The sequence below is a fragment of the Kwoniella mangroviensis genome, assembly GCF_000507465.2.
Source record: "Kwoniella mangroviensis CBS 8507 chromosome 1 map unlocalized Ctg01, whole genome shotgun sequence".
Lineage (NCBI taxonomy): Eukaryota > Fungi > Basidiomycota > Tremellomycetes > Tremellales > Cryptococcaceae > Kwoniella > Kwoniella mangrovensis.
In genome coordinates this window covers 9,586,150-9,614,125 of record NW_027062533.1, presented here as the reverse complement: position 1 = coordinate 9,614,125, position 27,976 = coordinate 9,586,150, and the positions used below count along the sequence as shown (strand labels likewise).

Below are 27,976 nucleotides of genomic sequence, written 5' to 3'. Positions count from 1 at the left end.
TCGGTACAGGTTATTGAGGCTCTGAGACGTAGACGGTGTACGAGGAGGAATTTTCTGAATGGATAGAGAGCGAGCTGACAAATCAATCTTGCAATATATGATATCTGATCGAGGACAATCCGAGTATTAGACGAAGGATAACAAACGAATCCGGATGGGCACACATCACGGACAAACAAAGATCAACATCATCTAGCACACCCTCATCTTACACGTCATCACTTTCATCACCATACATCTAAGTTAGAGAGAGAGATCCTTGGACATCAATCATCGCATTTCCATTCCTATCCTTCTCGCCCACCTTTGTCGTCGCTGCCAAGTAGACTACCCTTCCCATATGATCCTAGCGAATCAACAATGTCCGACGATCGCATCCGGATATGACACCCCAACAACCCTTCGATCTCCCTCAGATAGGTTCCCCATCCTTCACCCCTCTACTCCTCCGCTATGTCCTCGCTCATCCTTCCCTCGGTGGTTGGCCCATCAACCCGTCCTTGTTCTCTGTGCTGCTACTAGCCATGATAGTCAGAAAAGGAGGCGCGGTGATAGATACCGGCAAAAGGGACGTAGATAACCTCGTACGAGTCATACAACACGTAAGCTCGTCAACCAGTGACCAACATGGGACGAGCTGATCTGGGATTGGGCTGTATAGATGATTAAGTTGATATTCGATTTAAGAGTATATCATCTATCACTTGATGAACACTCTGGATTGGAACATCTGGAAAACAACTTATCCCATCAAGTTTCGAAACCGAATAGTCCGTTGCTTGATCGTAAATATGAAGATGACGAACGGTCTCATAAACAGGCGCAAAGACATAAAGAGACTGAGGATGAGATAGAAGTGCTGGTAATAACTGGGCTAGAGAACGCCAGTAGTCCTGTGAGAGTGAAGCTGGCAGAAATTATGACTAAGAAGCGTATAAGAGTATCGCATGGTCAGAAGAATGAGGGGGATGTGACAGGAGACGGATCAGAAAGAAAGTTCAATCCGCTCATCATTTGGGTACGGGTGGAAGGGAAGGAAGTACCGTCTTGGATGGTCCGTTGGTCGTTCAGCACTCATCGAAATTTGAGTACATCAGCTGACTTGAGTGTATGCCTTGCTGTTTGTACAGATCGATCATTTCATGCTGGGACTCAATATCGATTCGGAGGAAATTGAACCACCTCCATCTGATCTGAACTATCCTCCGAGTGGAGAAGGTATATTACCTAAGACTGTGAGTCCAATCTTCCACAGCGAATTTCCATATATACTGACGATATATATTCGTCCAGTATATCAACCAACTCGCATCTTTACTACCTTTTGTACACACACATGCCCCGCTAAAGATACACATGAGCAATCTCCTTTCTGCCGTTTCCTCCCATCCGGGATTACGAACCGCCATGACTGGGAGGTCAACAAGACGTTTTGGCGAATACATTCAAGCCCATAGACTGTTGAGTGGATCATTCACTGTACCGTATACGTTTCTCGAAAACTCGTCCACCCAACACAGAGACGGAGAAGATTCAATGAAAGGGAAAGGACTGGGAGGAGGCATAGGCGGAGTGGATACTTGGGCTGAAATGGCGGGTGAAGAACCTTCTCTGACGAAATTTGCTAGTGAGACTGAAGGAGATGTAGAAGATGTGTATTGTACGCCGGCTAATGTCGAGGGTGTATGGAAGGTATTTGTGGGGCATCGATGCAGAAGGAGAGAGGAGAGAGAGGAAGTGATGTGGTTGATCAAAGGATCTGCTGTAGATGGGGATGAGACGAGTATGAGGAAGAGCGGAAATAGAAGAGGGTCAGATAAGATCTTAGATGAGATTCTGAGGACTGTGTAAGAACCTTAGAGGATTGACAGAGATGAATTGTTCACTTATGTATAGATCAGATCATTTGTTGTAGTTGTTATTGTTGTCATCGTATCAAATCGTGATATACCGTGTTGCCCAAAATGCATTACTATGTAATGTGCTACACTAACCACCCTTTGCATTCCACTCTTCCACCTCTCCCACCAGCTTCGGGCCACTGGACCAAGAACTTATCTACGAACGGTCTGACCAACTTCCCACTTAGGGATAACGATCTGACCCGAGCAAAGGATTCGATATAGATGATTTTAGTGTATTTTAAGCCGACGATCTACGGCAGCGGGTCTTTTAGTTTACAGATCATATTCTCAAAGCCTTCAACAGGGGGAGATGTATCAATACGATATCGCATAATACCGGAAAATCTACTCACCCGCCGTATGTAAGATACCAGAACCAATACCACACATGTTCCTGGACCATTCATCAACAATACTTCTGCATAAGGTTCCCTCGGATCTTTCAACATCGGTAGGAGGGATACATGCCACAATGACACGATGAGTGTTTTACTAGCTGATATGAGAGTCGATAAGAGTGGTTCAGACACTTTGCGTGCTCTAGGAAGAGGTAAGAGGGTGTATGACTGTTTGATTATATTCAATTGGATCAGCTTCATTTCTACAATGCGAGAAGGTTCGGAGCGGCAAAGCTCACATTTTGGGTCCTCACATCTCCTTTCTTGCTTTCCAATTCGCTTATGGCCCTAAGGGAGATCTCATCGTTATGACAATAAATATATTTACGAGGTGAATATCGATCGAATGGGAGAGTCGAGAGTAATGATCTCATTTCACTCGTATGACCACCTACATGATCGATCTATCAGCGTACTTTGTCTGAGCTATATAAAAAGGAGTGAGAAACATTACTAAGGACTCACCTGAACCTAGGAAGATGGCTATTGAACATTTTGAGGAGGGATTTCGTTTTGATGATTTTGTTGGAGGTGAAGATGGGATGACTTGATATATCCTGATTATCAGCAAGATCATACACCACCCCAGGGCTATCAAGGGATATATGAACCCCATCGTCGACCTGCTTGCTAGTTTGGTGCTTGGAATAAGGAATGTTGACAAAGTTACTCGCTCGCTATCAATGTCACCTTGCTCATCATCAAAACAATCCTGCACGTGGATGCTATGCTTGAGCGTGACGTCATCGCTTTCAGTGCAGCGTCAAGAGAACGATTGTTCGGATGAGATTCAAAGCATTTCATTAATGAACACCCATGAGATCAATGATCGCAGACATACATTCAGGACTCCGTCCATACATATCTGAGCGAGTGGTTAGATGGCTAAAGCCACCGAATACTCGACGAGAACGATATCATCCACGAGCAACGATCGAGTGTTCCTTGTCATTTAATCAGACGTACCATTATCGAGACTTCGCACATCTCCATCTTCAATCACAGACTCTGTCCAATTGTGAATCACTATCTGAAAGGAGATCAGCACCAGGTCAACGAATACAAAGCCGGAATTAGATTGGTGGGCTACTATGGCGGTGATATTGAGGAGTAACACCGATCTGGTGTATTTGCCTGATCATGGGTTCGTAGGAGAGGAGGGAGGTAAGTGGACGAGCGATCAAGTCTATCCTACCAAGATACACCGAGGCATTCTCGTTATCAGAGTTTCTTCTGAGATAGAGATCTGCTAGGTATGGATTCTTAAACTAACCATTTGGCCCTTTCAGCCCTCCGTATACTACCTCAGATAACCCGACATATCCACCGTCTCGACATCTCTCACAACCTCCTCGGCTCCTCCGGTACACTCACACTGTTCAAGGGTCTCTCCACCTTGTGCTTACGCCATTCTTCCGCTGAATTAGGCCTGGGCATGTGGGGTTTGAAAGAGGTTAATCTGGGTAACAACAATTTAGATGATATTGCTTTTGATGGCGTACTAGCATATGCAAAGAAGGACGTATGGTTGAAGAGAGTCTTGGTCCATGGGAATGATATAACGCTGGATGAGAAGAATGTGAATAGCATTGTGAATTCTCTGAACGGTAGTCATATAACTTCGTTATCACTCGTCAATAATACTTCAATATCGCCTAAAGGTTTAGTGAGGCTTATGGGATTGTTAGATGCGACCGAACTGAAACAACTTTTATTATCTGCTTGTAATCTATCCTCTGAAGATGGACTGATCGAAGCCATAGTGAATTACTTGGCATCAAGTAGATCAAGAAATTTGGAAAGTTTAGAATTGAATGGGAATCATCTTGGTGGAATTGGAGTGACGAAAATTGTTGATTGTATTGAATCGAGTAATTGGACGATAACGACTTTGGGATTATTGGCGAATCATAGTTTATCGGATCAACTGGTTCCATTCGATGATGTCGATCCTGATCATGATCATGATCCGATTGGCGATCGTGATCACAATCATCCTGGATTCGGTCCGGACAGTGATTACAGACTTCTTAGAGCTGAGGAGAGTAGGACGATGGATCATCAAATTCATCGAAGATTACCTGAAATCCTGGATAGGAATAGGATATTAAGCAAACGAATACGTCTGGCGGCTCTCAAAACTCTAGTCCCAGCTAGGATCATACTCAATGCTATACCATTATCGGACGAACAGACCGCTCGTAGGATTATCTACGATATATCTCAAGATCGATCATGTGATATCGGGGGGTTTAGGCTGCTGGAGCTACCTGAAGAAGTGATACATCTCATTGTGAGACATACGTCCGACGATCCGTGGGCGTTCTCTGAATCTCAATGGACAAGGTTACGGAAAGAAGTCAGTAGTAGAGATAATCTGAGGAAAGCTTCCGAGCTGGCTAACAGTAGGTTAAGAGGAAAATTACCGGATGAGAGGAGGGAGACAATGAGGGAGTTGAAGAATGATTGGTTGAGGAAGGGAAGATGGGATAAATGGGAGAGATGAGCCACTGGCCCGGGCAGTAACATACCTTGTCTGGAATATCGCAACATCCTTCTCTCTGTTCTCGCTTGTCATAGTTGTATCTGATCTCTAGTAGATTTCTCATCAGTCGTATATCATATATCCATTCCATGCATATGCATAGAGTAGGAGCTCTTGGTTCGTACAATGACAGTCACGTGACTCACCTGACACCAACCCGAGATAACCTGTCTATCTTCATCTTGTTTGGTTCCCATTTGAATCGCATCTCATCCCATCTCCATATTGTTTCCATCACATTCATGTGTATCAATTTCATCTCGCCATGTCCAGCGCGGTAGCAAGCTCAACTGCCGATCCGTCATCCACCCGGAGGAAAGCTAGCAAAGCCTGCTCGAGGTGTATGCGATACAGGACTAAATGTGTTCCCCTGCGATCTGATGCGGTCGGTCAACCTCCTTGTGAAGCCTGTGATACCTTGGGTTTGGCTCAGGAATGGTAAGCATACCATATCTAAGTATAATCTCTTTTGTCTGACCAATGTTTGTTGGATTCCAGTACATTCCTACCTAGAGGCCAATCTGCCTTGGACAGGTCAGTAAGTCGACTAACTCCTTCGTTTGGTTTTGCTTACACCAGCTGATTTCAAATTGTTTCGCATATAGCATCGTCGCAGAGCCCCTCGAGGACATACATCAGACTTCCTTGACACATTGATTCAAGTATCGAGCTAGACGGATTCTCTATTCGTGTGTTCTATCCTATCGACTTGCCCACATCGGGGCACGCACCGATTCTCATCTGGTACCATGGAGGAGGTGTGGTACTCGGTGGCATCAACGCTGAGAACCCATTCTGTACGAGGGTAGCCAACAGCGCAAAATGTGTGGTTGTCACTGTAGATTACAGGATGGCACCGGAGTATGAATTTCCAGTAGGCCATGAAGATGCTTGGACAGGTGAGTTTGGATGGTCCCCAGGACATGTGTAATGGTGGCTGATGGGAAGAATGATCAGCATTCGAATGGGTCTATGATAGTGGTAAAGGGAGACTTGGAGTGGACATTAGTCGATTCGGTATAGGTGGTTCGAGCTCGGGTGGAAATCTTGCGGCATTCGTCTCTCAAAGAGCCGGTGTTCAAGGCATTCCTATTCAGTTTGTGAGTACGGTCCTAAGACACGGTACATCATATGTGTGCTTCGACTGTGCTGATTTGATATTGAGGTAGATGGTGCTAGGTGTACCTGTTTGCGATAACACTGCTACGGCGGACACTTATAAATCACGGAATGTCAATAGACATTGTCCTGGATTACCAGATGCCAAGATGCTATGGTGTAAGTTAATCTCACTTTGTCGAACCGATCTTCACTTCTGATACAAGAGTGTTTGTGGTATAGACCGCGACCAATATATCCCCACTGCGGAAGATCTATCCAACCCCATCGCTTCTTCCCTATTCGGATCAGACGGAGCCTTCAAATCAAGCGTCAACAAGGTTTTCATCGCCTTAGCCGAATTAGACCGTCTGCGAAGTGAGGGAGAAGCGTATTCCAAAAAATTGAAAACGTTCGGTAAAGAGGTAGATTGCAGGACGTACCCTGGTGTACCTCATGCTGTCCAGGCGATGAATGGGGTAACTTATTGGACATGGCGAGAAAGTAGATTAAAGATATGTGTACTTATGTGGCGGTTCAGTTTGGTAGACATCCGGCTGATGTTGCTATGGAGGTGGGTCGGCTCACACAATCGTCGAGTCCAGAGTTCGGAGGTGAGGTGTACTGATGTTTGAGACCAATATAGGATCTGTATCCCGACAATGTGGAAGTTGACGTACCCCAAATCGAAGGTGGTGGACCATGGCTTCGACTTAAAACTCCTATGGTGCTAGGAGAAGCTCCAATCTACCGAGCTGAAGATTCAACTTTACACTATGTAGATTGTTTGAAAGAACCTGCCGAATTACATATCCTCAAGCTTGACCCGACTACAGGGGAATTATCTGCTTCATCTCAAGATGGTCAGCCGCGTATACTTCAATTGGAAGAATCAGTCACAGTGCAATTCTTCCGAGAGAAGAAGCCTGGATACATCTGTGCGTACTTTGCCGGTGTAGCCTTTTTAGATGAGGAGACTGGAAAATTGGAGATACACAAAGAGATTATACCTCAAGATGAAAGGAGTATAAGAAGGTTCAATGATGGAGGTGTGGATGTAATGGGTAGATTTTGGTTAGCTGAGATTGATCGTAAAGCCTTGAGTCTAGGTATGGGTAGATTACCTCAAGATTATGGTGAACCTCTTGGTAGATTGTGGAGATACGACCCAGATGGGTCATTGCATTTGATGGAGAAGGGATTGGTATGTGGCAATGGATTAGCTTGGAGTCCTGATAATAAGACTAGTGAGTGGTGTTTCGCCATACAAGGCTGGGCACTTGAAGGCCAATTTTCAGGACGAAAGGTGGCTGACTGATTTGATTTGTACTCGTAGTGTATCTAAACGATATTCGCCTACGATTTCGATATTCTCACTGGATCACTATCCAACAAGCGACTATTCATCGATCGAAGGAATCTCGGAGGTGAACCGGACGCTATGGTTGTATCTGTTGAAGGGGATTTGTACATCGCCATGTGGGCGAGTTCGAGAGTTATGGTTTATTCATCAGAAGGTAAACATCTGAAAGACATCAAATTCACGGCTAGGAATATGGCTTGTACCTCCTGGGGTGGACCTAATCACGATACACTCTATATCGCTTCTGCAACGGACAAGAGACCGAATAAGAATTCAGAGGATGATGGAGGTCATTTGTTCAAATATAATGTGGGCGTTAAAGGTGTACCTAAATATAAATTCAAGGGTTAAATATATAACTTTTAGATAGGTTAGCATCTGGAATCTTTGGTATTAGTGTGATCCATTGCTCATTTGCTTCGTCTCATCGTCGTCTTACTGGTTAAAAGCCTATCATGAATGATTGTATCAAACAAATATCGTATAGGTTCACATTGTCTCATGATAAGAACTTCCGTGTGGCAGCTATGACTTCTTCGTTCTTCTCCTGATGTACCGAGTGATTGGCATTGGATACGATAAGCAGTTGGGAACCAGGTATACCCTGATGTATCAACTCGGATTGGCCTAATTCATACAAAGTCTCACGATCAGTCTGCAGGACTCCAGATGTAGCGAGAGGGAAAGCTCACTAGGAGGACATATCCAATCTTCATGACCGACCACTATCAGAGTCTTTGCTTTGATATCTTTCAACTTGGGTCTATAATCGAAGTACTTCTCTTGTTCCGAGTACAAATCGTCTATCAAAAATTACAGCAGTTTTGGTGATCAGCACCCTGTGGAAGACTTCATGGACGATACTCTGTGTGAGTAGGATGATGACCACTCACTATGTACTTTAGCACTTAATCTCATACTTCTTGCCCTCTCCAACCCTATATCAGCATCGTACTCTGCCTCAGAGTACAGAGGTCCGATAGCGAACATGACCAAACGCATCTCGTCGTCATCTACAAATGAGCTAAAGACCTTTTTGAGGAAGTTGAGCGATGCCAGTGGTGCGCGGGATAAACGCTGTTCGAGAACCTCCATAGCTTCCGTTTCATCTGTACAGGAAAGATCCACGATATCAGGTATTTGTGAATTTGAGTCAGAGAGTAGATGGTTTAAGATTATCATCAAGTATGATGAGAATACTCACGCTCATAGGATGGTGCAGTACCTCTCAATATCAGATGACTTAATCCCCCAGGATACGTGATCGCATATTGTTGAGCCAGATATCCCCCAAAACTCCCTCCGCATATTACCGCTTTGGTTTCTCTCTTGTTATACTTCGCGACGAGATTCTGTCGAAAAGACTCGATATCGTCCACTAATTGTGAGAATGTGTACGGAGGTGTATGGGATGATTGACCGTGGCCTCTGAAATCGAAGGAAACGATGTGGTGGGTAGTTGAGAGTGGTAGATAAGCTGAGAAGTCAGATTCGTGAGAGCCTAAATCATAGTATGTCATAGTCAGTCGATCATGGCACTTAATACAAAACCATAATCATGGAATTCTGATCATGGCGACCCACGGAAGAAAAGTGTAAACGCAGAGAGATTTGATCTGGACTTACCGAATCCCCTTCCACCGTGAAGCGTTATAAACAACTGATTTGAGACATCGCCCGCTTCCCTGTAAGCCAGATCGGCACCGTTGATCTTGATATATTGTAGAGGCGAAGAAGAAGAAGACATGATAGTAAAAGTGCTGAATAATTGATCCTATTGGTGAAGAATTGATGAGTACAAGTTATCACACATCAACGTTACTTACTTTATATCCTTCGAGGGAAGACGATATCTCGCTCGGTCATGACCGATTACGTGCTGTCGATCACCAACCATCCCGAACATTCCCGCTCTTTTAGACTACTGACTGATTGAACAACCAATGCAAGAAGAATGCCATGACAAACCATCTAATTAACTATACATATATACATGAGATCTGGCCAAGCCTAGCCATTCTACTCTACCATCCATCTATGTAGCCATTATAGCTGTTAATCTGAAATGATGAGCATCGGGGTTGGTGGGGTGCGAGGTGTTTTGGGCTACTTCGCATGTAACGCTGAGCGAGAAATCATTTGATCCATCAGCTTTCATACGAAACACCGACTGAAATTATTGACTCACTAATGATCACCCGGAGTGACTTTCTCATCTATATATGCGACGCTGTATTATTCATGAGAGATCAGCCATAGAACACGGAATGACAGAGGTGATCAATAATTTGGCCACACACATAGCGACGTTATACTGTTTCTTCCAATACCCTGCTAGATGAACTGCTCCTTTCTCATTATCATCCACCCAGCATCTAGCATCACCAAGATTATAATGCTGACTTCGGAAATAGTAGACAGCGACTCTGCAAAGTCATAGCAGGAGGATGTTAGCAAGTATAGTCTAGTATAAAACTTGAATTAACAGAGTGTGCGAAAGTCCATCACTCACCTTCCAGCAGTCACTTTGATCTCCACCCTAATCCTCGCTCCAGGCGTATCAGAAACCCAGTAATGTTTTTCCCCATTCCACACAAAAGGTTTCCATCCCTCCGAGCTAGTAGGTTTCATAGGATTCTTTTTATCATTCGCATCCGCACAGAACAATTCAGGCTGTATCAGTCCCGTTATATGTTTACCCGAACTTGGATCTTCCTTCATCGGGTTGACGACTTCTCTAAGAGGAGTGAAGATCCCGACGGGAGGTACGAAATATGGTGTAGTAGGTAAGACGAATTTCCTGTTTTCCAATTTCAACTTTTCCAATGGTTCAGTATCAAAGGTAGCTTCCCATCCTGGTGGTGGAGTGATTGGATCAATTAGGTGAAGTGTATCGAGAGGGAATGGTATATCAATGAAATCCGAGAATGGCTCGGAGGTCGATATGGTTTCTGATATAGAGGGTATGACAGGTAGGCCGTAGTGCGTCAACATGCATAATTCGGATTCTAGGTATGATATGAGGAGATCGGCTAGTATGCGCTGGAGTGGTAACAAAGACAAAGATCAGAAATGATTCCTTTGTCCTTGAGAAGATCTCGAGATGGGTACATCGTTTACGAAGAGAAAGGGGATGCAAGAGGGTGCACTCACATGACCCCGTGCTTTGGGATGTACCAAATCCGGTTGAAAGAACGCCTCAGCAGTCGATTTGGGGAACCTCAAATAATGGTTGAACATCAACCTCTTCATCGATATGTACGGCACGTCGTAGTAGAGCGAAATGGGTGCATGAACAATTTGGGGATCACCATATCCTTGATCTTGAGCTACTTGAGGACTCCATGCTCCCAGTATGAGAATGGCAGGTTGAGTCGTGAATTCTGATAAGGCTCGGAGAAGTTGGTCGAAAAATGCTTGATACAGGAGATCTCTATAGTATGATCGTATGGCCTAATTAGCATCTACCAGAAGTTGAGGGTAATTGGACAATGAACGATCTATGATAGGATCGGTATGCTATGCTGAAATTTAAATCTCAACTCACGCTTGATCATTCACATCGAATTCTAACACTATCAGATCTGTATCTGTCGCTGTATGATGTGTACCGCAGAAAGCGTAGTAGCTCGAGTCCATACCACCTATAGCACCATTCATGAACTCATGATCCGCCTAAATCGGTTTGTATGCACCCATGATCAGCCTCGATATAATCTTATCTACTGGTGCCGATGTATATTGGCAGGATTGAGATGTTAGAAGTAACGCACATCTGGAAAAGTATTTTGGAACCACTGTTTCAACAATGTTGTATAACATCCTGGTCCAGCTGGATCACCTTGTGGGTAGTCCGCACTTGGGTGGACACCGTGACATGCGGATACTACAGTGGTTGACGAATGAATTAGCGATTACTTATACTCTTAAGAATATGTGATCATTGTAGATTTGTAGATTTGTTAGACATACCACTTCCACCCAATACACCGATCTTAAGTGCTTCCCCCTCTCTAGCCTTCTGTAACATCCTTCTCATCCTTGCTCCAGATCCTTGAACCAATCTACTATTCCTCAGTCCCTCCTCGTTGTAGACATCACACAATCTACGTCCTTCATCCGTTACACCACACGTACATCCTTCCACTATCTTCTCTTCGTATATCTTCTCAGGTAATAGTTCCGAGCTCGATCCGGATGAGAAATGTACTTTCGGTAATGGTGGTAAACCCTTGACATGGGGATGTATCAAGGCATAGACGAATAAAAGAAAGAAGGGAAGTGATATTGCGAACAGCGGTTTCCACCATTTCTTCACCACATAATGCAGTGTTGGGTACCTCCTGTGGAAAGATGAATGTCGATGTGATCTACTTGAGGAGGACGATTCACCATCGGACAGAAGTGGTTGAGAATGGGAATGATTGTCGGTTGAGGAGGATGAAGGTTGGCCGTAAGACAGTAGCTCGTGGTCGTCTTCACTATCGCTTGTAGCTCCCATGTTTTCTTCTGTGGATAGACGGAGGTATCACACTCTATTTACGGGGTATCTGCCAAACTGTACTATATGCTCATGGCTGCTTGTTGATAGCTCCTCATCATCATGATATCATTGGATCTCTTCATTTCATCCACTCAAACTAAGACTTTAGTAGATCTAGACGCGTGCCATTCATTTACGTAATATTGCACGTGATTCATTCAATACTTGAAATTCCCACTAACTTTACCCAACAAGAAATCCCCATAAACCACTTCGACCTTCTCCTCCACTTCGATACCTTCTTCCTTGGCTTTCCTCCCAGCAGCTCCCAGCAGTCTTACTCTGGCATTGAAGTTGGGCTCGTAGAAGAACGGTATAGATACCCTGTATGTGGGTGATTTATGTATAACCCGATGTAAAGTCGATGGGTACATTCCTCCTGTCCAGATTTCCCACATCTCGCCTATGTTCACGATTATACAGCCTTCGATGGGGTCGGCGTTGATCCATTGGTTTGATTTCGAGAGGACTTGAAGAGAGGATGGGATTGGATCGGCGTGCAGGAGACTAAGACGAAATGCGCAGTATCAGAATCTAACATTACAGAACGAACACCAAGGGGGGAACGTAACAGCCTAAAGGATCCATGTAGGAGTAGAGTCGTAGGAGACCTAGCCGTATAGACCTTTAAGATCACTCACGTCAAGCATCCATAATCCTTATGTTCACCACATGAGATACCATCTGCACCATTAGGTAAAGGGGGATATCCTATGAGGTTGTAAGCAGATCATATCAGCAAGTTCCGGAGGAGTTTAATTTGACTTACCGATAACCCTCATTACCCAGAAACTATCATTTACCATCCCTCCTAGTTCATCCCATTCCTCCGAGGTCATGCCCAATCCATCGGCCATGGCGTGCATCACAGCCCATCCGAGGACTTTCATCTTCTCTATCCACTGTTCTAATTTCGGTTTGAACGATTCTGGTTGACTAGGCCATTGATTAGGTCCGTCCAGATGTTTGAACTTTCTTTCACCAATTCCATTTAATTTTGGATCATCGTTGTCCTGGGTAGATTTGGTGTATGGTGAAGGAGCGTAGAGGTCTAGTCCCTCGTGATGATCGACTTTACCTTTTGTTATGTTCTGATGCAGTTTTTGGTATCCTATCGTTTCGATGATTGTGGTTGACTACTTAAATGAATGTGTAACATAGGAAAGGGAGATCATCATACTTACCTCTCACGCCATCACTCTTTTCCAAACCTATACTTTCCTTCTCGTCCCTCGGTCGATGGAAGAACTCCCTACCTAGCTCTAAAACCTCTTTCATCTCTTCTTTAGTGAGATAAGCGTCGACTTTCAAATAGAAGAATCCTATATCTCGACATGCTGCATGAATCTTCTTGGCGGTAGCTTCTCTACTTGATATCAGGTCGGAGGAGGATAGTGGGGTAAGATGCTGTAATAGTGAAGAGGGAGGGAGGTATGGAAGGGGATCTATGATCGGTAAGTTATCTGGCATGGTCGGCGTTGTTGTTACCTCACTGCTGTTGTTACTGCTACGTGATCACGACCTCTATCCCTGCTACATGCCAGTCTCACCCAAACATTGGTCGTTATATATTTTTGAGGGTGTTGACTATACTTACTGAGCGCTTAAGATGCTCGATCCTTATCTCTGCATCCATCAATCTCACCTCGTAAACGCTTGGTTCTCATCCGGTTACTGGGACATGTTAGCCGTAGCCGCCGGGATCAGATCCACATGGCTTGATGCATTCAGCTGATGAAATGAGATATTCCTACGATTGTAAGGCATTACGTCATTCGCGTTGGTGAAGGTGATAGTGCGTGTCAAGCTGAGTGAGGAATGGAATGCCAGCTACTGATTCACATCACCGTATATACATATATATATATATATATATACAGTATCACTACCATTGCATACATCAGTTGAAACTGACCAGTAATCAGCACTTAATCAACATGGAAGGAGTGAGTACTCTGATCTGTTTCCCAAGACCTCAAAATAATCACGATAGGGGAGGTCCTGCTACTGCTATCCTTCTGAGGGAACGGAACAAAGGAATCGGTTTGGTGATGGAGAACGAGATAGTCCGATGAGCAGTATGGACAGGTTACAAGGCTGATGATTGACTCTCTTTGTGCGCTATTGCAGAACATCGATAACGCCAGACAATACTTGAACAGCGGCGAGGGACAAGGATTGAAACAACAGCTTTTCGGAGGTGAGTTGGCCAGTCTCATGTCATCCTGGGCCTTTTCCATGATCTACCTGTTGAATGACTAGTCATGAGAGGAGAGCAACAGCTGATATACGCTATGATGAATAGGAGATCAACCCACTGGTGATCCTCAAGCTGACGCTCCATCCTTCGATCATCAAGGCAACCCCGGTCAACCAGGTCAATTCGGACAAGAAGGTCAATTCGGTGCTGTGACCGGTAAAGGTTTCGGAGGTGGTTTTACAGGTGATAATCAAGAAGGGAAGAGATTCGGAGAAGTTACTGGACAAGGATTAGGCGGAGCGTTAGAAGAGAAAAAAGCGGAGAAGAAAAGTGATTATGAAGGTATGGATGTAGGGGATAGTAAGTGACTTGATCGATTTACATACAACATGTACTGTTTCGATAGGATGTACTCTATATGATGTAGAGTGATCTACTTCGCATATACTATGCGTTGATGGTCGTCTTGTTTGTCTTGTTTGTTTTGACCGATGTTGGTATGTAAGATATAAGTGTTGACTCTCCGGATCACCTCATAGGCACAGCAACAGGAGGATACGGCAAGAACGCCCAAGGATTTTCTTTCTCAAGGCAAAACCAGATGGGTACCGATCATGATAACCATGCGAACCCCGGTGGAGTTTACGGCAATGACGATGACCACAGAGAAGGTATCAAAACTGGTTATTCCACTCCTGGATATAGGAAGGAAGGTGATGATGAGGAAGAGAACGCTAGGAGATTGTAAGTCTATACTGGCATCCTTGGGTCATAAGGGAGGTTGCTGATAGTATTTGATGTTGTTTCATCATCTTGGATGTTGTAGAAATCAGAACGTGAGTTTACACCTTACGTGTCTTATCTGCTATACTGCCTTCTTCAGGATGGTCTCACATCGAGTCATCTCGACTTTGATCACACGCTGATTCTCTCTTCACGATGTCCAGGTCTACGGCCAACAAGCTGACGATAGAGGTGCGAAGGGAAATGACTATAACGAAGCTGAGATCTGAGTTTGAGCTTGATCGTATGAGACTTAAGGCATGCAAGCAGTGAAAGATTGAAGTGATGGAATACATGTACACCAACCAAATGCAGAACGATATGCTATGAATGATTTACTCAACCTTTCGAGTTCGATGAAAGACCAATACAGTACATATTGGAGCAATTCATTGAATCCTTTTCACTACCTATCTTGACATTTCATGTTTTCTTGCCCCAGAATTCCAGTTCTTCTAACAATCTTTCCTGAAACGTGAACATCAGTGCGGAAAGAGTAACGGACGAAACTCATTCTCAGATTCGGGCGCGTGGTTGACTGTCTTCGTCTTCATCCATTGTGACCATTTGTCAGCCTTACCGTCAATGAATAAGCTCACCTCGGTGGGATATAGGTAACAGAACGGATTGTACTCTCGAAGTCCTTTTTTTAGATGGTCAGTACCTTAGAGAGGAAGCAAAGGAGTCACGCCTTCCAAGAAGTCTTCCCCGCACAATCCAGGGACAACCGTGTGGGATGCAACTCGAAGGTTGGCACGAGTGAAACTTCACCGATTGCTCCCTGATACGTCCTTGGCGAAAAGAGAAGCCAAATCCTTCGTATATGCGCCTGCAAGGTAGTGACTTGCCTTGTCCCAAGTACTTTTTCAGTGCAGAACATTTCGTTCATTCTTTGCTATCGAACCGTTACGGGATAGAAGACACGTCCGGTATTTTGCCGTGCTACAGTACGATGAGCCAAGATCCTCTCATGCTGAGTAAAGGTCTTTTTCTGAAAGACAGTACATGTTGGAAAGTGGAGACTGTCATGGTATAACATCCAGCTCTGGTTCAGAAATTCCTTGTACAGGATCAATGCTGACTTGAAATGTTTTTTTTTTTCTGTGTTGCTTGTGGAAAGGATACAGTATGCCTCCTAAACGTATAACAAGAAGTCAGGCTCAAGCTTCCCAGGCTTCTCCTGCTTCAGAAGAAAGCGTCACCACGATATCTAGACATGCAAGACATTCAAGAGCTACAGACGTCGATCCCAATAGGACGGTCAAAGGGTGAGAGTACGCTCCGGGTGAGTATGTGACCTAACAGAGAGGTAGTCGCTTGATCTGATATTATTTGCAGATGATAGGGGAACGCCTCAACCTGAAGTTCAAGGTGAGCAAGCTCATCAGTATTTACATTTATGAAAATTTTGCTGACGCTTTTGGAGCTCTATCGTCCACTGCTCGAGCACCCGAAGCACGAGCGGTAATCAGAGATTGCCAAAAGAGTACCGCCGCCTCTCGACGTTAACAAGAGCTCGATTTGGAAAGAGTGATCAGAAAATCATTCACAGAATCGAAAGCGGTTCAAACAGGGGTGAAAGAAGATGCTGAGAGAGATCCAATTGGTAACTTGTTACATATGCATGACATCCATAGCTGACTTTCGGCTGAGTGCTTGGAGATTAATTTCCAGAAGACACAGATGGTGGGTATCGTCCGGGAATGTTTATCTATCTTTCCCTCGAATATCTTCGAATACTGCAAGACCACGAATTTCACACATCTGGAGTACCCAGTGGCTTCACCATTATGGATGAAGAGCAACAGGGTAAAAATTAGCTCTACCGCAAGTATCTCAAAGTCCATGCTGAAGTTGTCTTTTAGGTCAAACAGGGTTGTCAGACGATGTTGAGGATCAAAGAGCTGCCCCAGAGATAACTGTTGAGACGGTGGAGCCCGATGGGTCATTCTTTTCCTTTTCCCGGATGATCATCCAAGATAGATCGTGATTTTCTGGATTTATGTTCTCCGAAGAATGTTTACATGATATCTGATGTATCAAAATTAGGTGCATTCGATAAGCAGTAATTGACCTTCCTCTTTATGAATGTTGATAGATAAGTACGTCATATCCATTTAAGTGATGCATTTGCTCGTGTTCTCACTGATTGTCAGCCCGGGTCAGGGAGGATGGTGGAATTTACCGATGTAAACTATGGAGATTTTTGCATTATGCTATTTGTTTACAAGGTACATCTCAATTAGTCACTGTCATCCCCACTTCCATATCCACCCAATAGCGAAGCCATCCCGGCGGGTTTCGCTGGCACTTTCCTTTCCTTGACTCTTTCTTGATCTTCCAGCGCCTGCTTCTTAGCCAGTTCAGCATAGAATTTGAGATTATCCAGTGCGTCCGCATCGAAGAATCCTCCATTGGTATTTTTAACTTTCTTTATTGGTCTTCTTTGCTCTTTGTCATCTTCGTCGCTGGGCTGTTCAGGTAATTCTTCTTCATCTTCTTCGTTATCCTTCGAATGTTCGATATGATAAAAGTCCTGTTCGTCGCCTTCTTCCAATGCTCTAACTGTTTGTGCTGCTTCCACCAAACCTTCGTCCAACATTCCTGCAATGGCTTTCTGTCCCATATCTTCGATACGCCTAGCTTCGGCCTTCTTCTCTCCAGGATTAGGATCTTCCGTTGCCCATCTACATGTGTGACATGATTAGATTAGCACTCCGTACTATGAAAGGATTATCTCAACAGCACAAGATTGTTAAGCTTACCTAACGTTCAATATCTCATCACCATCCATACTCTGATTCGCCATAGCTTCTTTTGCGAATTGAGCATTCAACTCCGAGTCATACATCACAAACGCTACTCCTCGATTATACAATATATTCCCTAAATTATCCAAATCCTCTTTGTTAGTGTTGCTTGAAGCTTTCATGCCAGTGGTTGATAAGGGATTAGCTCACATCTCAATATCTTCCCCCATTCTCCAAAATGCCTCAGGAGCGTCTCCTCAGTCTGCTTCTTATCTGGACTTTCATGTATTTTCCCAACGTATAATGTCCTGTTCACTCGGTTGAAGGATCCTACACCACCCATATCATCCCTGTAATCACCGTGTTTCTCCCTTCCGAAACAGTCTCGAGAATTGTCTGGCAGTACATCTGTCAACAATGAACGTCAGCGCCATTACCATATATGAAACAAGGCGAAGGAGACTTACGATTGGGTAAAGGTAATCGATGAAGGTAATTACACTCATGTCTATCGCACCCACCACGAGTCAGCGAGACGGCCGGGACAAGGGTGACACGGTCAAAGGATCACTTACCCATATGGACAACATCCTCTGGCGAAGAACAAACAACAATACTTGTTACCCGTAGCATCCGCTCTAGTATATCCAGCGTCTCTAGCTATTATACATCGTGTCTGAGATAATGTTTTACTGCGTAGCACATCTGCGTGAGCGTATGGCCATGCTTTCGACGGTTTGAGATGAGCTCACTTTGCCAAAGCATCTTCTTTATCCCCTCCTGCCCACTTGTTATACCATATATCTATATGATTCAGTCAGCTGCAAGTACGTGATTACTCATGGGGGTCGAAGTGACTTACTGTACTCTTTCCCCGGTTGAATAGCCTCGCTCTTGTCTACTTCTCCCTCGGCGACTTGCTTTCGAGCGGGCCTCAACTTCCTCTTGGGTGCTACTGTAGCCGTAGCCGACATTTTTCTTCTTGATGAATTGTCGATGTTTTGAACACTGCAAGCTGATAGATGATCAACTTCTTTGCTCTTTCAGCACCTTTCGAGATGTTTTGAGCATTTGCGAATGAGAGGTGGCAAAGTGCTTACGTAACGAATACCCGATGCACGATACGTCTATGACGAAACCATCCATACATTTCAGATGAATTTCATCGAATTCTTGAATCATTCATCTGTCCTCTGCTCAGCTTCAAAGGACCATCTTGCAGCCGATAGAAGAGATCCAAGATCGTCATGCCTGTAGAAGAAGACGAGTCACTCGCCGACGCTGCGTTCCTCGAGTTGTTGCACACAGCTGGACACCCTTCGTCGAGCGATGCACTCTCAAGTGAAGAACTCGCGTCAGCTCTAGGGATCGATGGACCACTGAGCAGGGAAAGAGCATTGGAACTGCTGGAGAAGGAGGTGCTAGCTCCTGTGGATAATTTACAAGGTGATGAGCTTTGGAGATGGCAGGTGTAAGTGAAACTTCCGTCCGTCGATCAGGGATCCAGTCGTCGGACTGATGTTGACGATCGTTCTAGTCAACCTCCAGTAGAACTGCCGATCCCACCTCTGACGCTGAGACCACTTTACCAAACACATACTGTCTCACCTTCGTACAAGGGTATAGACGGTACTTTCACCCATTGGCGAGAAGGTCTAGCACCCAAACCACCTGCTCATCCTACATTATCCTCTTCGACAACCCGAGCACCAGGATCTCTACAGAATTTCGTTAGAGGAAAGGGAAGCTATGCACCCTTCTTACCTGGAGGATTAGAGGCCGCTGCCAAGCCTGAAGAAGAAGAGAATGAACAGGAGGCAGAGGAAGAAGACGAAGGGTGGAAGACCAGAGCTCCGGGGATGAGGAGGGGAATCAAGCTTGAGGGGGGTAAGTCACCAGCTTCAACATTACGATGATCTGCATGAGCTTCCACCTAATCCTGATGTGATGGTTCGTCGCAGCCGATGAATTCTTGGCGGAAATGCTAGGCCAACAGTCTATAGCGCCAAAAGCTAAGCGAAGGAGGAAAGAGGGGGAGTTCGAACCTCAGTTAACAATCTCTAGATTAGGAGATGACGATGCAGATGAACAAGTGGAGGAAATCAGTACAAACGGTCACGCAGGACCAAGTAGTAAGAATGTGGATGATCTATTGCCCATAGGCGTATGTCTTATGTTGCATACTGGTACGCTCGAGTATGCTGATCTCGTCTTCCACTAGCGACTTCCCGCTCCTCCACCACCGAGAAGACAATTCAAGGCTGCTGTACATAAGGAATGGGCACATGTGGTAGATGTCAACCAGCGGCTTGTCAATGTGAGTCTCATTTCGCCTTCTGCTGAACAATCTTGGAGTATGACGCTAATGAATAATACTTGCAGTTCAACGAGCTTGTCCCAGAAATGGCGAGGGAGGTGAGCTATTCATCCGATGTACATGTGCGTCAGCTGATCAGATATGAAATTGCCCATTTTTAGTACCCCTTCGAGCTTGATAATTTCCAGAAAGAAGCAGTATACAGATTGGAAATGGGAGATAGTGTGTTTGTTGCTGCCCATACATCAGCAGGTAAAACCGTCGTAGCGGAGTATGCCATCGCATTAGCAGCAAAGCACATGACAAAGTATGTGTTTATCGTCTTGACAAGCAAATTTGCTGCTAATCCGATGATTTAGAGCTATCTATACATCCCCTATCAAAGCTTTATCGAATCAGAAATTCCGAGATTTCAAGACCACCTTCGACCCTTCGACTGTCGGTATCTTGACTGGAGATGTGCAGATCAACGCGGAGGGTAGTTGCTTGATTGTGAGTGACTTTCCCGCGAACAATGTGTTTATTGTGAACTGGATGCTAATACATACTACATCATCGAGTTTAGATGACCACCGAAATTCTACGAAGTATGCTTTACAAAGGGGCGGATCTGATCAGAGATGTGGAGTTTGTCATTTTTGATGAAGTGCATTACGTGAACGATGCTGAGGTGAGCATTTACACAAAGGACCCATGAGTGGAACTAACTGTGCTTGGATAGCGAGGAGTCGTATGGGAAGAAGTGATCATCATGTTACCTGAACATGTCAATATAATATTGCTATCGGCTACGGTACCAAATACTAAAGAGTTCGCGGATTGGGTTGGGTCAGCAATGCTTTTCTAATCATGTTATATGTACACATTGTGCTGATTCGACGATCTATAGGCGAACCAAGAAGAAAGACATATATGTCATCTCGACACCTATGCGACCTGTTCCATTGGAACATTTCCTCTGGGCCGGTAAAGACATACATAAGATCGTAGACTCTAAATCGCATTTCCTCGGTGAGGGATATAAAAGTGCTCAAGAGGCTTCAAGGAGGAAACAAGATAAGGAACGAGAAGCCAATGGATTACCACCTATTCAAAGAACGGGTGGTAGAGGAGGAGCACCGACCAGAGCCAAAGATTTACCTACGGGCAAAAATGCACCTTTCACCAAGATCGGGGCGGGACGTATGCATACAAATCGAGCAGGTGGAAACGGTGCGCCTGCACCTGCTGTTGCTTCTCGAGGAGGAAGAGTAGGTGGAAGAGGTGGATTTGGTGGAAGAGCAAGTCATCAATTGGACCAAAATGTCTGGACACATCTTATCAACTACCTCAAGAAGAATTCATTATTGCCCGTTGTCAACTTCGTATTCAGTAAGAAAAGATGCGAGGAGTATGCTCAGACGCTTGGTGCGATGGATCTGAATAGTGCGAAAGAGAGGAGCGAAGTTCATTTGACTTGGGAAAGGGCTTTGACTAGGTTGAAGGGTCAGTGAATGGATTTGCTGCATGAGATCACCTTAGCTGATGTTCGTTCCGATGAATAGGGTCCGATAAGACTTTGCCTCAAATCTTGAGAATGAGGGATTTGCTTAGTAGAGGTATAGGTGTACATCATGGTGGATTGTTACCTCTGGTGAAAGGTAAGCCGTCAAGCGCATCGCCGTTGAAAGACTTAGCTTACTTTGATCTGCAGAGGTGGTTGAGTTACTGTTCTCACGGGGGCTCGTCAAAGTGTTATTCGCAACCGAAACATTCGCTATGGTGAGTGATCTACGATTTCACATTGCCAAGTCCGATCACCAGTTTGATGATATTTGGAATAACCAAATAGGGAGTCAACATGCCAGCTAAATGTGTAGTCTTCTCTGGTATCCGAAAACATGACGGAACATCCTTCCGAAACCTCTTACCAGGTGAATATACTCAAATGGCGGGAAGAGCCGGACGAAGAGGGTTGGATACTACCGGAACGGTCATCCTACTAAGTGGAGAGGAACTACCCTCAGTCGCAGAATTGAACGAGATGATGTTGGGTACTCCGAATAGATTATCATCACAATTCAGATTAACGTATAACATGATACTGAATTTGTTGAGAGTGGAAGCACTCAAGGTGGAGGAGATGATCAAAAGGAGTTTCTCGGAGAATGCCACGCAGAAGTTGGCTCCGGAACAGCAAAGACAGATTGCCCATGTGAGTTGTTTTTATGCGTCCTCTCTGAACCTAACGTCGTCCGGATGACTTCTAATCTTCTGCGGTATATATAGGCGGAGAAGCAATTATCCAGATTACCCAATGTCGAGTGCGATATCTGTAAAACCGATATTGATGCTTTTTACGAGCTTTCCTCGGAAGCGGTTAGGCTCAATCAATCTATATTCAAGCAAGCTTCATACGCTCAGAACGCAACCAAGATATTCGTTCCTGGAAGAGTGGTGATTTTGCGTAATGGAGTAAGCTGGATTCGTCATTGGAGATTGAACGTAGCTGATCATCGTGATGTAGCATCTCCCTGGAAATCTAGCGATCTTACTTCGAAGTGCCACTAGTCTTATAACTGATGGAGTCAAGTCTGATGCGAAAGCTTGGAGGATGTTAGTGCTTGTTACTCCCGGACAGAGGTCAAAGAAAGAGGGTGAGTAGTTCTTTTGCACTGAGACTTCCACTCGTTGTAGCTAGTAGCTAACCTTCGAAACGTATGTTGTAGATGTGAAAGAATCTGAAGTGCCTCCTCGATGGCCACCTGTCTTACCTAAGGGTTCTTTTCCTAATCCTCAATGGGAGATCGGTGTTTACGATACTACCAGTTTATCTTTCGTTGTTAACCGGATTCTCAAAGTAAGTGAAGATGCTCGCAGACTCATCATCTTAGACTAAAACCGCTGAATTATTTTGGCTAAACATTATATGATTCTATAGGTTGACCATTCTGGTATCGTCGATAAGAGCAGTAAAGACTCGCGAGATAAAGCATTGCACGACTTGACAATCTTACACGAAGAACTATCGTCTCTGCCTGAGTTACCAGAGGTCGATTGGTCGAGAATCAGAGCTGTCGAATTTGTCGATGCGATCAGACAAAGAGCAATCTTACATGATAGGTTGAACAAATTGGGATGTCAACTATGTGGTGATTTCCAAGAACACGTGAGTGATTCTTACTAAGGAATATGACTGGATCGAAGATGGAGGATCTTGACATGCTTCCTGTATAGTACTCGATCCTGCATGAGCGCAAAGTAGTCGAGTCTGGTTTAGTTGCCCTCAAGTTATCCCTATCCGACCAGAATTTAGAATTACTACCAGATTACAACTCCAGAGTGGAAGTTCTCAAGAAATTGCAATTCATCGATGAGAATTCTACGGTACTCCTGAAAGGTAGAGTAGCATGTGAGATCAACTCTGCACCTGAATTGATTTTGACAGAATTGATATTGGAGAATATCCTGAGCGAATATGAACCTGAGGAAGTCGTTGCGTTACTCTCTATCTTTGTTTTCGTTGAGAAATCAGACTCTCAACCTGTCATCCCACCGAAGATCCAACAGGGGTTAGAAGTGATCTACAAGATTGCGGATCAAATTGAGAGAGAACAGGATAAATGTAGTGTGCAGTATGGTCAGTTTGATGAGAAGTATAAGGTGGGGTTGGTTGAGGTAGTTTATGAGTGGGCAAAAGGAATGGTAAGTGGTCATATATTTTGGTTTCCAACCTTCGACCATGATTTTTGGATTCACTCGGCTTCAATATCCTTCGTTCATGCGTCGCTGGTACTTAAAGCTGTTAATAATTCAGCTAATCTCCAATTTCCGCAGCCATTCAACCAGATCACCGAACTCACCGATATACCTGAAGGAACCATCGTGCGAGTCATCACGCGTCTAGACGAGACGTGTAGAGAGGTCAGAGACGCAGCGAGAGTGATTGGTGATGCGGAACTGTTCCAGAAGATGGAAGCTGCTCAAGCGTTGATCAAGAGGGATAGTGAGTGTCACCACTGCTGAGGAAGATTAAAGGTATAGTATCAATGAGCCAATGCTAATTTCTTCAATTTGCCTCTTTTCAGTTGTCTTTGCTGCTAGTCTGGTAAGTTTTCCGTGTCACTGATGAGTGATCTTGCTTGTGACCAAGCTGATTTGTTCTCTGTTCTGATTTTCTTCATTAGTATCTATAAAACGGTTTTTTTAGAATTGCATTTCACGGGACCGGGGGTAGACTGAGGATTAGATTTCAGAGACATAATTTGCCTCTTTCAAAAGGTTAAGAAATCTCTCAATTCATCTTGCATATACAATATACATTCTCAAAGTAAACCAACATGAACACAGTCATTGACATGCATATCTTTATCATATGGTCCATATGCACAGTAGAACCCAAAATGTATTTATGAAGATCTTTCAGATAGGAAACATTGCAATTCATCCAGTCGATCTTAGAGCTTTGCCCTTGTCGATCACACACATCAGCCATCTCCTACCTGCTCAAACCTAACCCTCCCTTTGCTGATCACTTGGACAAGCCCAACTCCAATTCTTAACGCCCTCATCTTCGAACATCTTCTCCAACTCTCTTTCGAATTCAACTTTCTCCCTATCTTGCTTTTCATACTCTTCTTGCTGTTTCTCCCTCTCTTCAAAGACGAAAGAAGGATTCACTTCCTTCCATTTCCTCAAAGTTGAATGTAATTGGTCCAACTCCGTACATCCAACTACGATTGGTACTTTTTTCCCATCGGTCTGTTTTAATGGTCTATAACCAAATCGCAATGATACATCTATAATAGACGTGTTATTCTTTTGGCATGTTTCCGATACTTTCCTAGTCGTTTCGTATAATTTGGTATAGGATCTCGCAGGATGCCAAGTAGGTCCACCAGAAGAAGTTAACAGTCCCATTGATAATGGTGCGGCAGAGACGACTTGAGATAGTTTGGCCTGTTCGGTGAATGCTTGTAAGTACCCTGAGGATAGGGAAGAGTTTTGAATAGTCTGATGAGAATACGTTTGTAAGACGTCTAAACCCTTTCCGCTAGTTTGGTAGACCAATAGAGCGATTCGTAGGAGGATGGGTAAAGGGTAACCTGCTATTCCGACTTGAAGTATCTTCCCTTCTGCTTGGAGGGATCGAAGAGTCTCAATAGCGGTGAGGAGAATTTGTTCTTCCTTGCTTGGAGTTGAGGGGGAATTGATGATCTCTGAGAGGGAATCAAGAGGGTTACCAGAGTATGAAGGTGGAGGAAGGATATATTCGATATCGTGTAAGTCTATAATATATATACACATGTCAGGATGGGTTTACAGGTTACACAGACGATATGAGTAGGGTAATCAGTATGGAGATGGTGACGGTGACACTTACATACGACATCAAGATAATCAGTATTCATCCTCTTCAAACTCCTTTTCACAGATTTTGTTATTGTCTCAGGATCGAAATGGTGATCTCTCGAATTAGGTCCGTATTTACCGACTTTTGTGATTAGATGGTAAGATCCTCTGGGGTAATCGAGTGATTTGAATATCTGTCCCAGGACAATTTCGGATGGGTGATACCATGGTGCTATGTCCATTGAACAAGTAGGAAGAATCAGCTTGATTCGCCTAAGGATCATCATACCTCCTACTGCAAAGATAGTAGATGGAATATATTCAGGAAGAGACCTGGCTTACACGTATCGAAAGCATTGATCCCACATCTCATAGCCAACCTCACTATCCTCAAAGGTAAACTCGACTTTACATTATCGTCATCCGCGTAAATCCCATATCCGAAGGTAGAACAGCCCAGGACCAAAGGAGGGAAGATCACTCTTCTGTCGTTGGGCGATTTCAAAGCCTATGTCGGGGCACTGGCGTCATCAGCACCCTGCATATGGTCGGTCTGTGACTGGTGTGGAATGTTTTACCTTGGGCAAGAGCTCATCATTCCCCGAAGGATGGTCGATGTCTTCATCTGGGATGGTCGAGAGGTCGAATGGAGGGATCGATGGTTCAGGTTGATCTGGGTGGTATGGCGAGAGGTATGACATGCTGTGAGGTCTGGGCGCTGGGCGTACGAGGTCAAGCTATGTATTTTTGACAGTTCAATGTCGAAGCTTTATACCATCTTTTCATCTCGAGATCCAACAAGAGTCAGTTGCATTCACCGGAGACGCACGGACCGCGATTACCGGGAATCACTCGCATGTGGTTGTCACGTGTTTTGGGATCAGCGGGATCATTTTCCAATGGAATGAGAATGTCAGTCACGTCTGAAGATAAACAAACACCACTAAGAACATCAAAAACAACAATGACAAATCAGTATTCCCAATCTTGACGTACTGAATTGAAGACAACTTTGACTCTCGATCTCATTCTTGGAAACACTCACAGAAGTCGAAACCATCAAAAGATGCCACCTACTCGGACCACCACCAACAAGACACCCCGTAAACCCGCCGCGCACCCCATAGCTTCCTCGAGCAAACACACCCTCGACGCCATACCTTCCGCTGACGTAACGGAGAGTATCACAGCTGACTACGTGTACAAGGCAGTCACAGAGAGAAAGGGGTTGAATGAAGAAGAAAGATCTAGGTTAATCCATGAGGTATGTGATGTAGAATTTCTAACATAGAATATCAGGATTGTTCTTCGTGTCAATCATTTATGCTTTTGTTGTCCTGTATAGCTTGTGGGCTTTCAACCTCGAAAATTATGCGACGATATATCTGAAGTAGCTCGTCAGCAAGTGTATGTGACCATCAGTGCGATTGAGTCTTGGGCGAGGGAAAAGTCGAATCATAATCCGAAATATGAGACTGAGTTGATCACCGTAGGTTAGGACCCCTCTTATGATCCTTTCTCTCTGCATCCCCAAAAGAATCTTGACCCTGATATGACAAGTAAAGAGAATAGTACTGATACCTTGATGTATGTCTTACAGGGCTTGGTAGCACTTGAGACTCTCCTGGAATCACATGTAGATAAAGCCTTCGACAAGTTTACTGCATGGGTGTTAAGGAATGCTTTTGAGTTTTCACCGGAGTTGGAGGTTGTTCTGGTGAGTCTACAAAATTCTCCTCATACGAATAGATAGATTGAATAAACCGACGAGTTGGATTCGTCCGATTGTTAATTTTTTCGCTCAATGTGCACATGCGTACTTTTATAGCCATGGCAAAAAGGTTTGGATTTCCAACGAGGCGAATACGTAGCGAACTTACCTAAAGGTCAAGATACCCTTGACGAAAATTTGGATGAGATGAGATTGAAAGTCGAACAGGTAAGGCGTATAATCATATCGCTTGTGAATTTCATAAATCGTCATTCATATGATCACTGACTTTGACTCTCGATGTTCTAGGCCCGACTATTAGCTCACAAGCTCGATTTGGCAGAAGAGAAATTAGATAGACGAATAAACATAGCCAAACAACGCAAAGCAGAAGTAGGATTTATAAAACAAGTTATTGATTCTGCTGGATGTGAGTCTCAGAATATCGACTAATCTCCAGACCAAATACTCTGGATGAATTCACATATCACGTCGTACTTTATTTTACTGATAATATGTGATACAGTGAACTCACTTGATACACCCGCACAACAATTTCTACCTACCCTATTATCCCTACAGGAATCACTCAAACCACTCGAGCCATCTTCATCCACGATCGGTACCGGTATGAAGATTACGCCGAACCAACATACCAAAGCTTGGGAATTGGGTAGATCAGCATATCTCAATTGGGCGTTAGGTAAAGTTATCCTTAACACTACCAGCAGCAGTACGATACAGAGTGGTGAAGGTGGTGGTGGAGATAAGTTGATAGATGTTGAGAGTGAGATAAAGCAGGTCATAGGTGATGAGAATAGCAAAGAAGATGTAGAGAAGCTTTTAGGGAATTTATAATATACTGTATTGTGTTGTAGTTGTATGATGAGTTGGATTTGGTATTTGATCTTTAAACGGAAGATAGGAATCTAGGCTCTAGAGGCATTTGTTTGAATGATTGTACGAATGTATCTGCTTCGTTGCAATGTCTATTGCGATCAAATCCAATCATATATATAAACATATACATAGA

General features: G+C 44.2%; 14 protein-coding genes across 14 annotated transcripts; 8 read left to right on the top strand and 6 right to left on the bottom strand.

The window, feature by feature from the left end:
- Window positions 1–383: 383 nt before the first annotated feature.
- On the top strand, window positions 384–1,851 carry I203_103639 (uncharacterized protein; the record flags this gene model as incomplete). Its single annotated transcript, XM_019147564.1, has 4 exons — window positions 384–602; window positions 662–1,054; window positions 1,131–1,235; window positions 1,294–1,851. 4 exons carry the CDS (start codon window positions 384–386, stop codon window positions 1,849–1,851), a joined length of 1,275 nt encoding a protein of 424 aa, XP_019003229.1.
- Window positions 1,852–1,984: 133 nt separating this feature from the next.
- On the bottom strand, window positions 1,985–2,918 carry I203_103638 (uncharacterized protein; the record flags this gene model as incomplete). The annotated part of the gene is made up of 4 exons (XM_019147565.1): window positions 1,985–2,155; window positions 2,258–2,470; window positions 2,542–2,693; window positions 2,768–2,918. 4 exons carry the CDS (start codon window positions 2,916–2,918, stop codon window positions 1,985–1,987), a joined length of 687 nt encoding a protein of 228 aa, XP_019003230.1.
- A 475-nt stretch (window positions 2,919–3,393) lies between these two features.
- I203_103637 (uncharacterized protein) lies at window positions 3,394–4,808 on the top strand (the record flags this gene model as incomplete). The annotated part of the gene is made up of 2 exons (XM_019147566.1): window positions 3,394–3,466; window positions 3,592–4,808. The coding sequence occupies 2 exons, from the start codon at window positions 3,394–3,396 to the stop codon at window positions 4,806–4,808; spliced, it is 1,290 nt and encodes a 429-aa protein (XP_019003231.1).
- A 304-nt stretch (window positions 4,809–5,112) lies between these two features.
- Window positions 5,113–5,521, top strand: I203_103636 (uncharacterized protein; the record flags this gene model as incomplete). Its single annotated transcript, XM_065517360.1, has 3 exons — window positions 5,113–5,285; window positions 5,346–5,385; window positions 5,453–5,521. The coding sequence occupies 3 exons, from the start codon at window positions 5,113–5,115 to the stop codon at window positions 5,519–5,521; spliced, it is 282 nt and encodes a 93-aa protein (XP_065374178.1).
- Window positions 5,522–5,697: 176 nt separating this feature from the next.
- On the top strand, window positions 5,698–7,659 carry I203_103635 (uncharacterized protein; the record flags this gene model as incomplete). Its single annotated transcript, XM_065517359.1, has 8 exons — window positions 5,698–5,746; window positions 5,805–5,947; window positions 6,017–6,125; window positions 6,189–6,424; window positions 6,487–6,519; window positions 6,592–7,192; window positions 7,282–7,372; window positions 7,440–7,659. The coding sequence occupies 8 exons, from the start codon at window positions 5,698–5,700 to the stop codon at window positions 7,657–7,659; spliced, it is 1,482 nt and encodes a 493-aa protein (XP_065374177.1).
- Window positions 7,660–7,807: 148 nt separating this feature from the next.
- I203_103634 (uncharacterized protein) lies at window positions 7,808–9,055 on the bottom strand (the record flags this gene model as incomplete). The annotated part of the gene is made up of 5 exons (XM_019147568.1): window positions 7,808–7,935; window positions 8,001–8,111; window positions 8,202–8,417; window positions 8,513–8,809; window positions 8,935–9,055. The coding sequence occupies 5 exons, from the start codon at window positions 9,053–9,055 to the stop codon at window positions 7,808–7,810; spliced, it is 873 nt and encodes a 290-aa protein (XP_019003233.1).
- A 288-nt stretch (window positions 9,056–9,343) lies between these two features.
- I203_103633 (uncharacterized protein) lies at window positions 9,344–11,809 on the bottom strand (the record flags this gene model as incomplete). The annotated part of the gene is made up of 8 exons (XM_019147569.1): window positions 9,344–9,431; window positions 9,497–9,538; window positions 9,609–9,734; window positions 9,821–10,350; window positions 10,462–10,741; window positions 10,856–10,983; window positions 11,082–11,194; window positions 11,281–11,809. The coding sequence occupies 8 exons, from the start codon at window positions 11,807–11,809 to the stop codon at window positions 9,344–9,346; spliced, it is 1,836 nt and encodes a 611-aa protein (XP_019003234.1).
- A 200-nt stretch (window positions 11,810–12,009) lies between these two features.
- Window positions 12,010–13,321, bottom strand: I203_103632 (uncharacterized protein; the record flags this gene model as incomplete). Its single annotated transcript, XM_019147570.1, has 4 exons — window positions 12,010–12,358; window positions 12,493–12,562; window positions 12,621–12,962; window positions 13,036–13,321. 4 exons carry the CDS (start codon window positions 13,319–13,321, stop codon window positions 12,010–12,012), a joined length of 1,047 nt encoding a protein of 348 aa, XP_019003235.1.
- A 467-nt stretch (window positions 13,322–13,788) lies between these two features.
- On the top strand, window positions 13,789–15,064 carry I203_103631 (uncharacterized protein; the record flags this gene model as incomplete). The annotated part of the gene is made up of 6 exons (XM_019147571.1): window positions 13,789–13,917; window positions 13,982–14,051; window positions 14,157–14,411; window positions 14,591–14,795; window positions 14,878–14,887; window positions 14,999–15,064. 6 exons carry the CDS (start codon window positions 13,789–13,791, stop codon window positions 15,062–15,064), a joined length of 735 nt encoding a protein of 244 aa, XP_019003236.1.
- Window positions 15,065–15,962: 898 nt separating this feature from the next.
- On the top strand, window positions 15,963–16,343 carry I203_103630 (uncharacterized protein; the record flags this gene model as incomplete). The annotated part of the gene is made up of 3 exons (XM_019147572.1): window positions 15,963–16,102; window positions 16,180–16,205; window positions 16,261–16,343. 3 exons carry the CDS (start codon window positions 15,963–15,965, stop codon window positions 16,341–16,343), a joined length of 249 nt encoding a protein of 82 aa, XP_019003237.1.
- Window positions 16,344–17,076: 733 nt separating this feature from the next.
- I203_103629 (pre-mRNA-splicing factor CWC2) lies at window positions 17,077–18,558 on the bottom strand (the record flags this gene model as incomplete). Its single annotated transcript, XM_019147573.1, has 7 exons — window positions 17,077–17,521; window positions 17,600–17,720; window positions 17,795–17,992; window positions 18,052–18,092; window positions 18,160–18,276; window positions 18,337–18,388; window positions 18,447–18,558. 7 exons carry the CDS (start codon window positions 18,556–18,558, stop codon window positions 17,077–17,079), a joined length of 1,086 nt encoding a protein of 361 aa, XP_019003238.1.
- Window positions 18,559–18,831: 273 nt separating this feature from the next.
- Window positions 18,832–24,009, top strand: I203_103628 (uncharacterized protein; the record flags this gene model as incomplete). Its single annotated transcript, XM_019147574.1, has 20 exons — window positions 18,832–19,055; window positions 19,122–19,471; window positions 19,546–19,748; window positions 19,806–19,901; window positions 19,967–19,999; window positions 20,063–20,208; window positions 20,261–20,393; window positions 20,467–20,571; window positions 20,623–20,729; window positions 20,791–21,386; window positions 21,446–21,541; window positions 21,595–21,662; window positions 21,733–22,095; window positions 22,170–22,355; window positions 22,408–22,537; window positions 22,610–22,740; window positions 22,822–23,049; window positions 23,118–23,585; window positions 23,718–23,886; window positions 23,969–24,009. The coding sequence occupies 20 exons, from the start codon at window positions 18,832–18,834 to the stop codon at window positions 24,007–24,009; spliced, it is 3,873 nt and encodes a 1,290-aa protein (XP_019003239.1).
- A 383-nt stretch (window positions 24,010–24,392) lies between these two features.
- On the bottom strand, window positions 24,393–25,933 carry I203_103627 (uncharacterized protein; the record flags this gene model as incomplete). Its single annotated transcript, XM_019147575.1, has 4 exons — window positions 24,393–25,168; window positions 25,264–25,464; window positions 25,575–25,740; window positions 25,811–25,933. The coding sequence occupies 4 exons, from the start codon at window positions 25,931–25,933 to the stop codon at window positions 24,393–24,395; spliced, it is 1,266 nt and encodes a 421-aa protein (XP_019003240.1).
- Window positions 25,934–26,298: 365 nt separating this feature from the next.
- On the top strand, window positions 26,299–27,801 carry I203_103626 (uncharacterized protein; the record flags this gene model as incomplete). The annotated part of the gene is made up of 6 exons (XM_019147576.1): window positions 26,299–26,496; window positions 26,578–26,721; window positions 26,833–26,949; window positions 27,061–27,171; window positions 27,253–27,373; window positions 27,470–27,801. 6 exons carry the CDS (start codon window positions 26,299–26,301, stop codon window positions 27,799–27,801), a joined length of 1,023 nt encoding a protein of 340 aa, XP_019003241.1.
- Window positions 27,802–27,976: the final 175 nt, after the last annotated feature.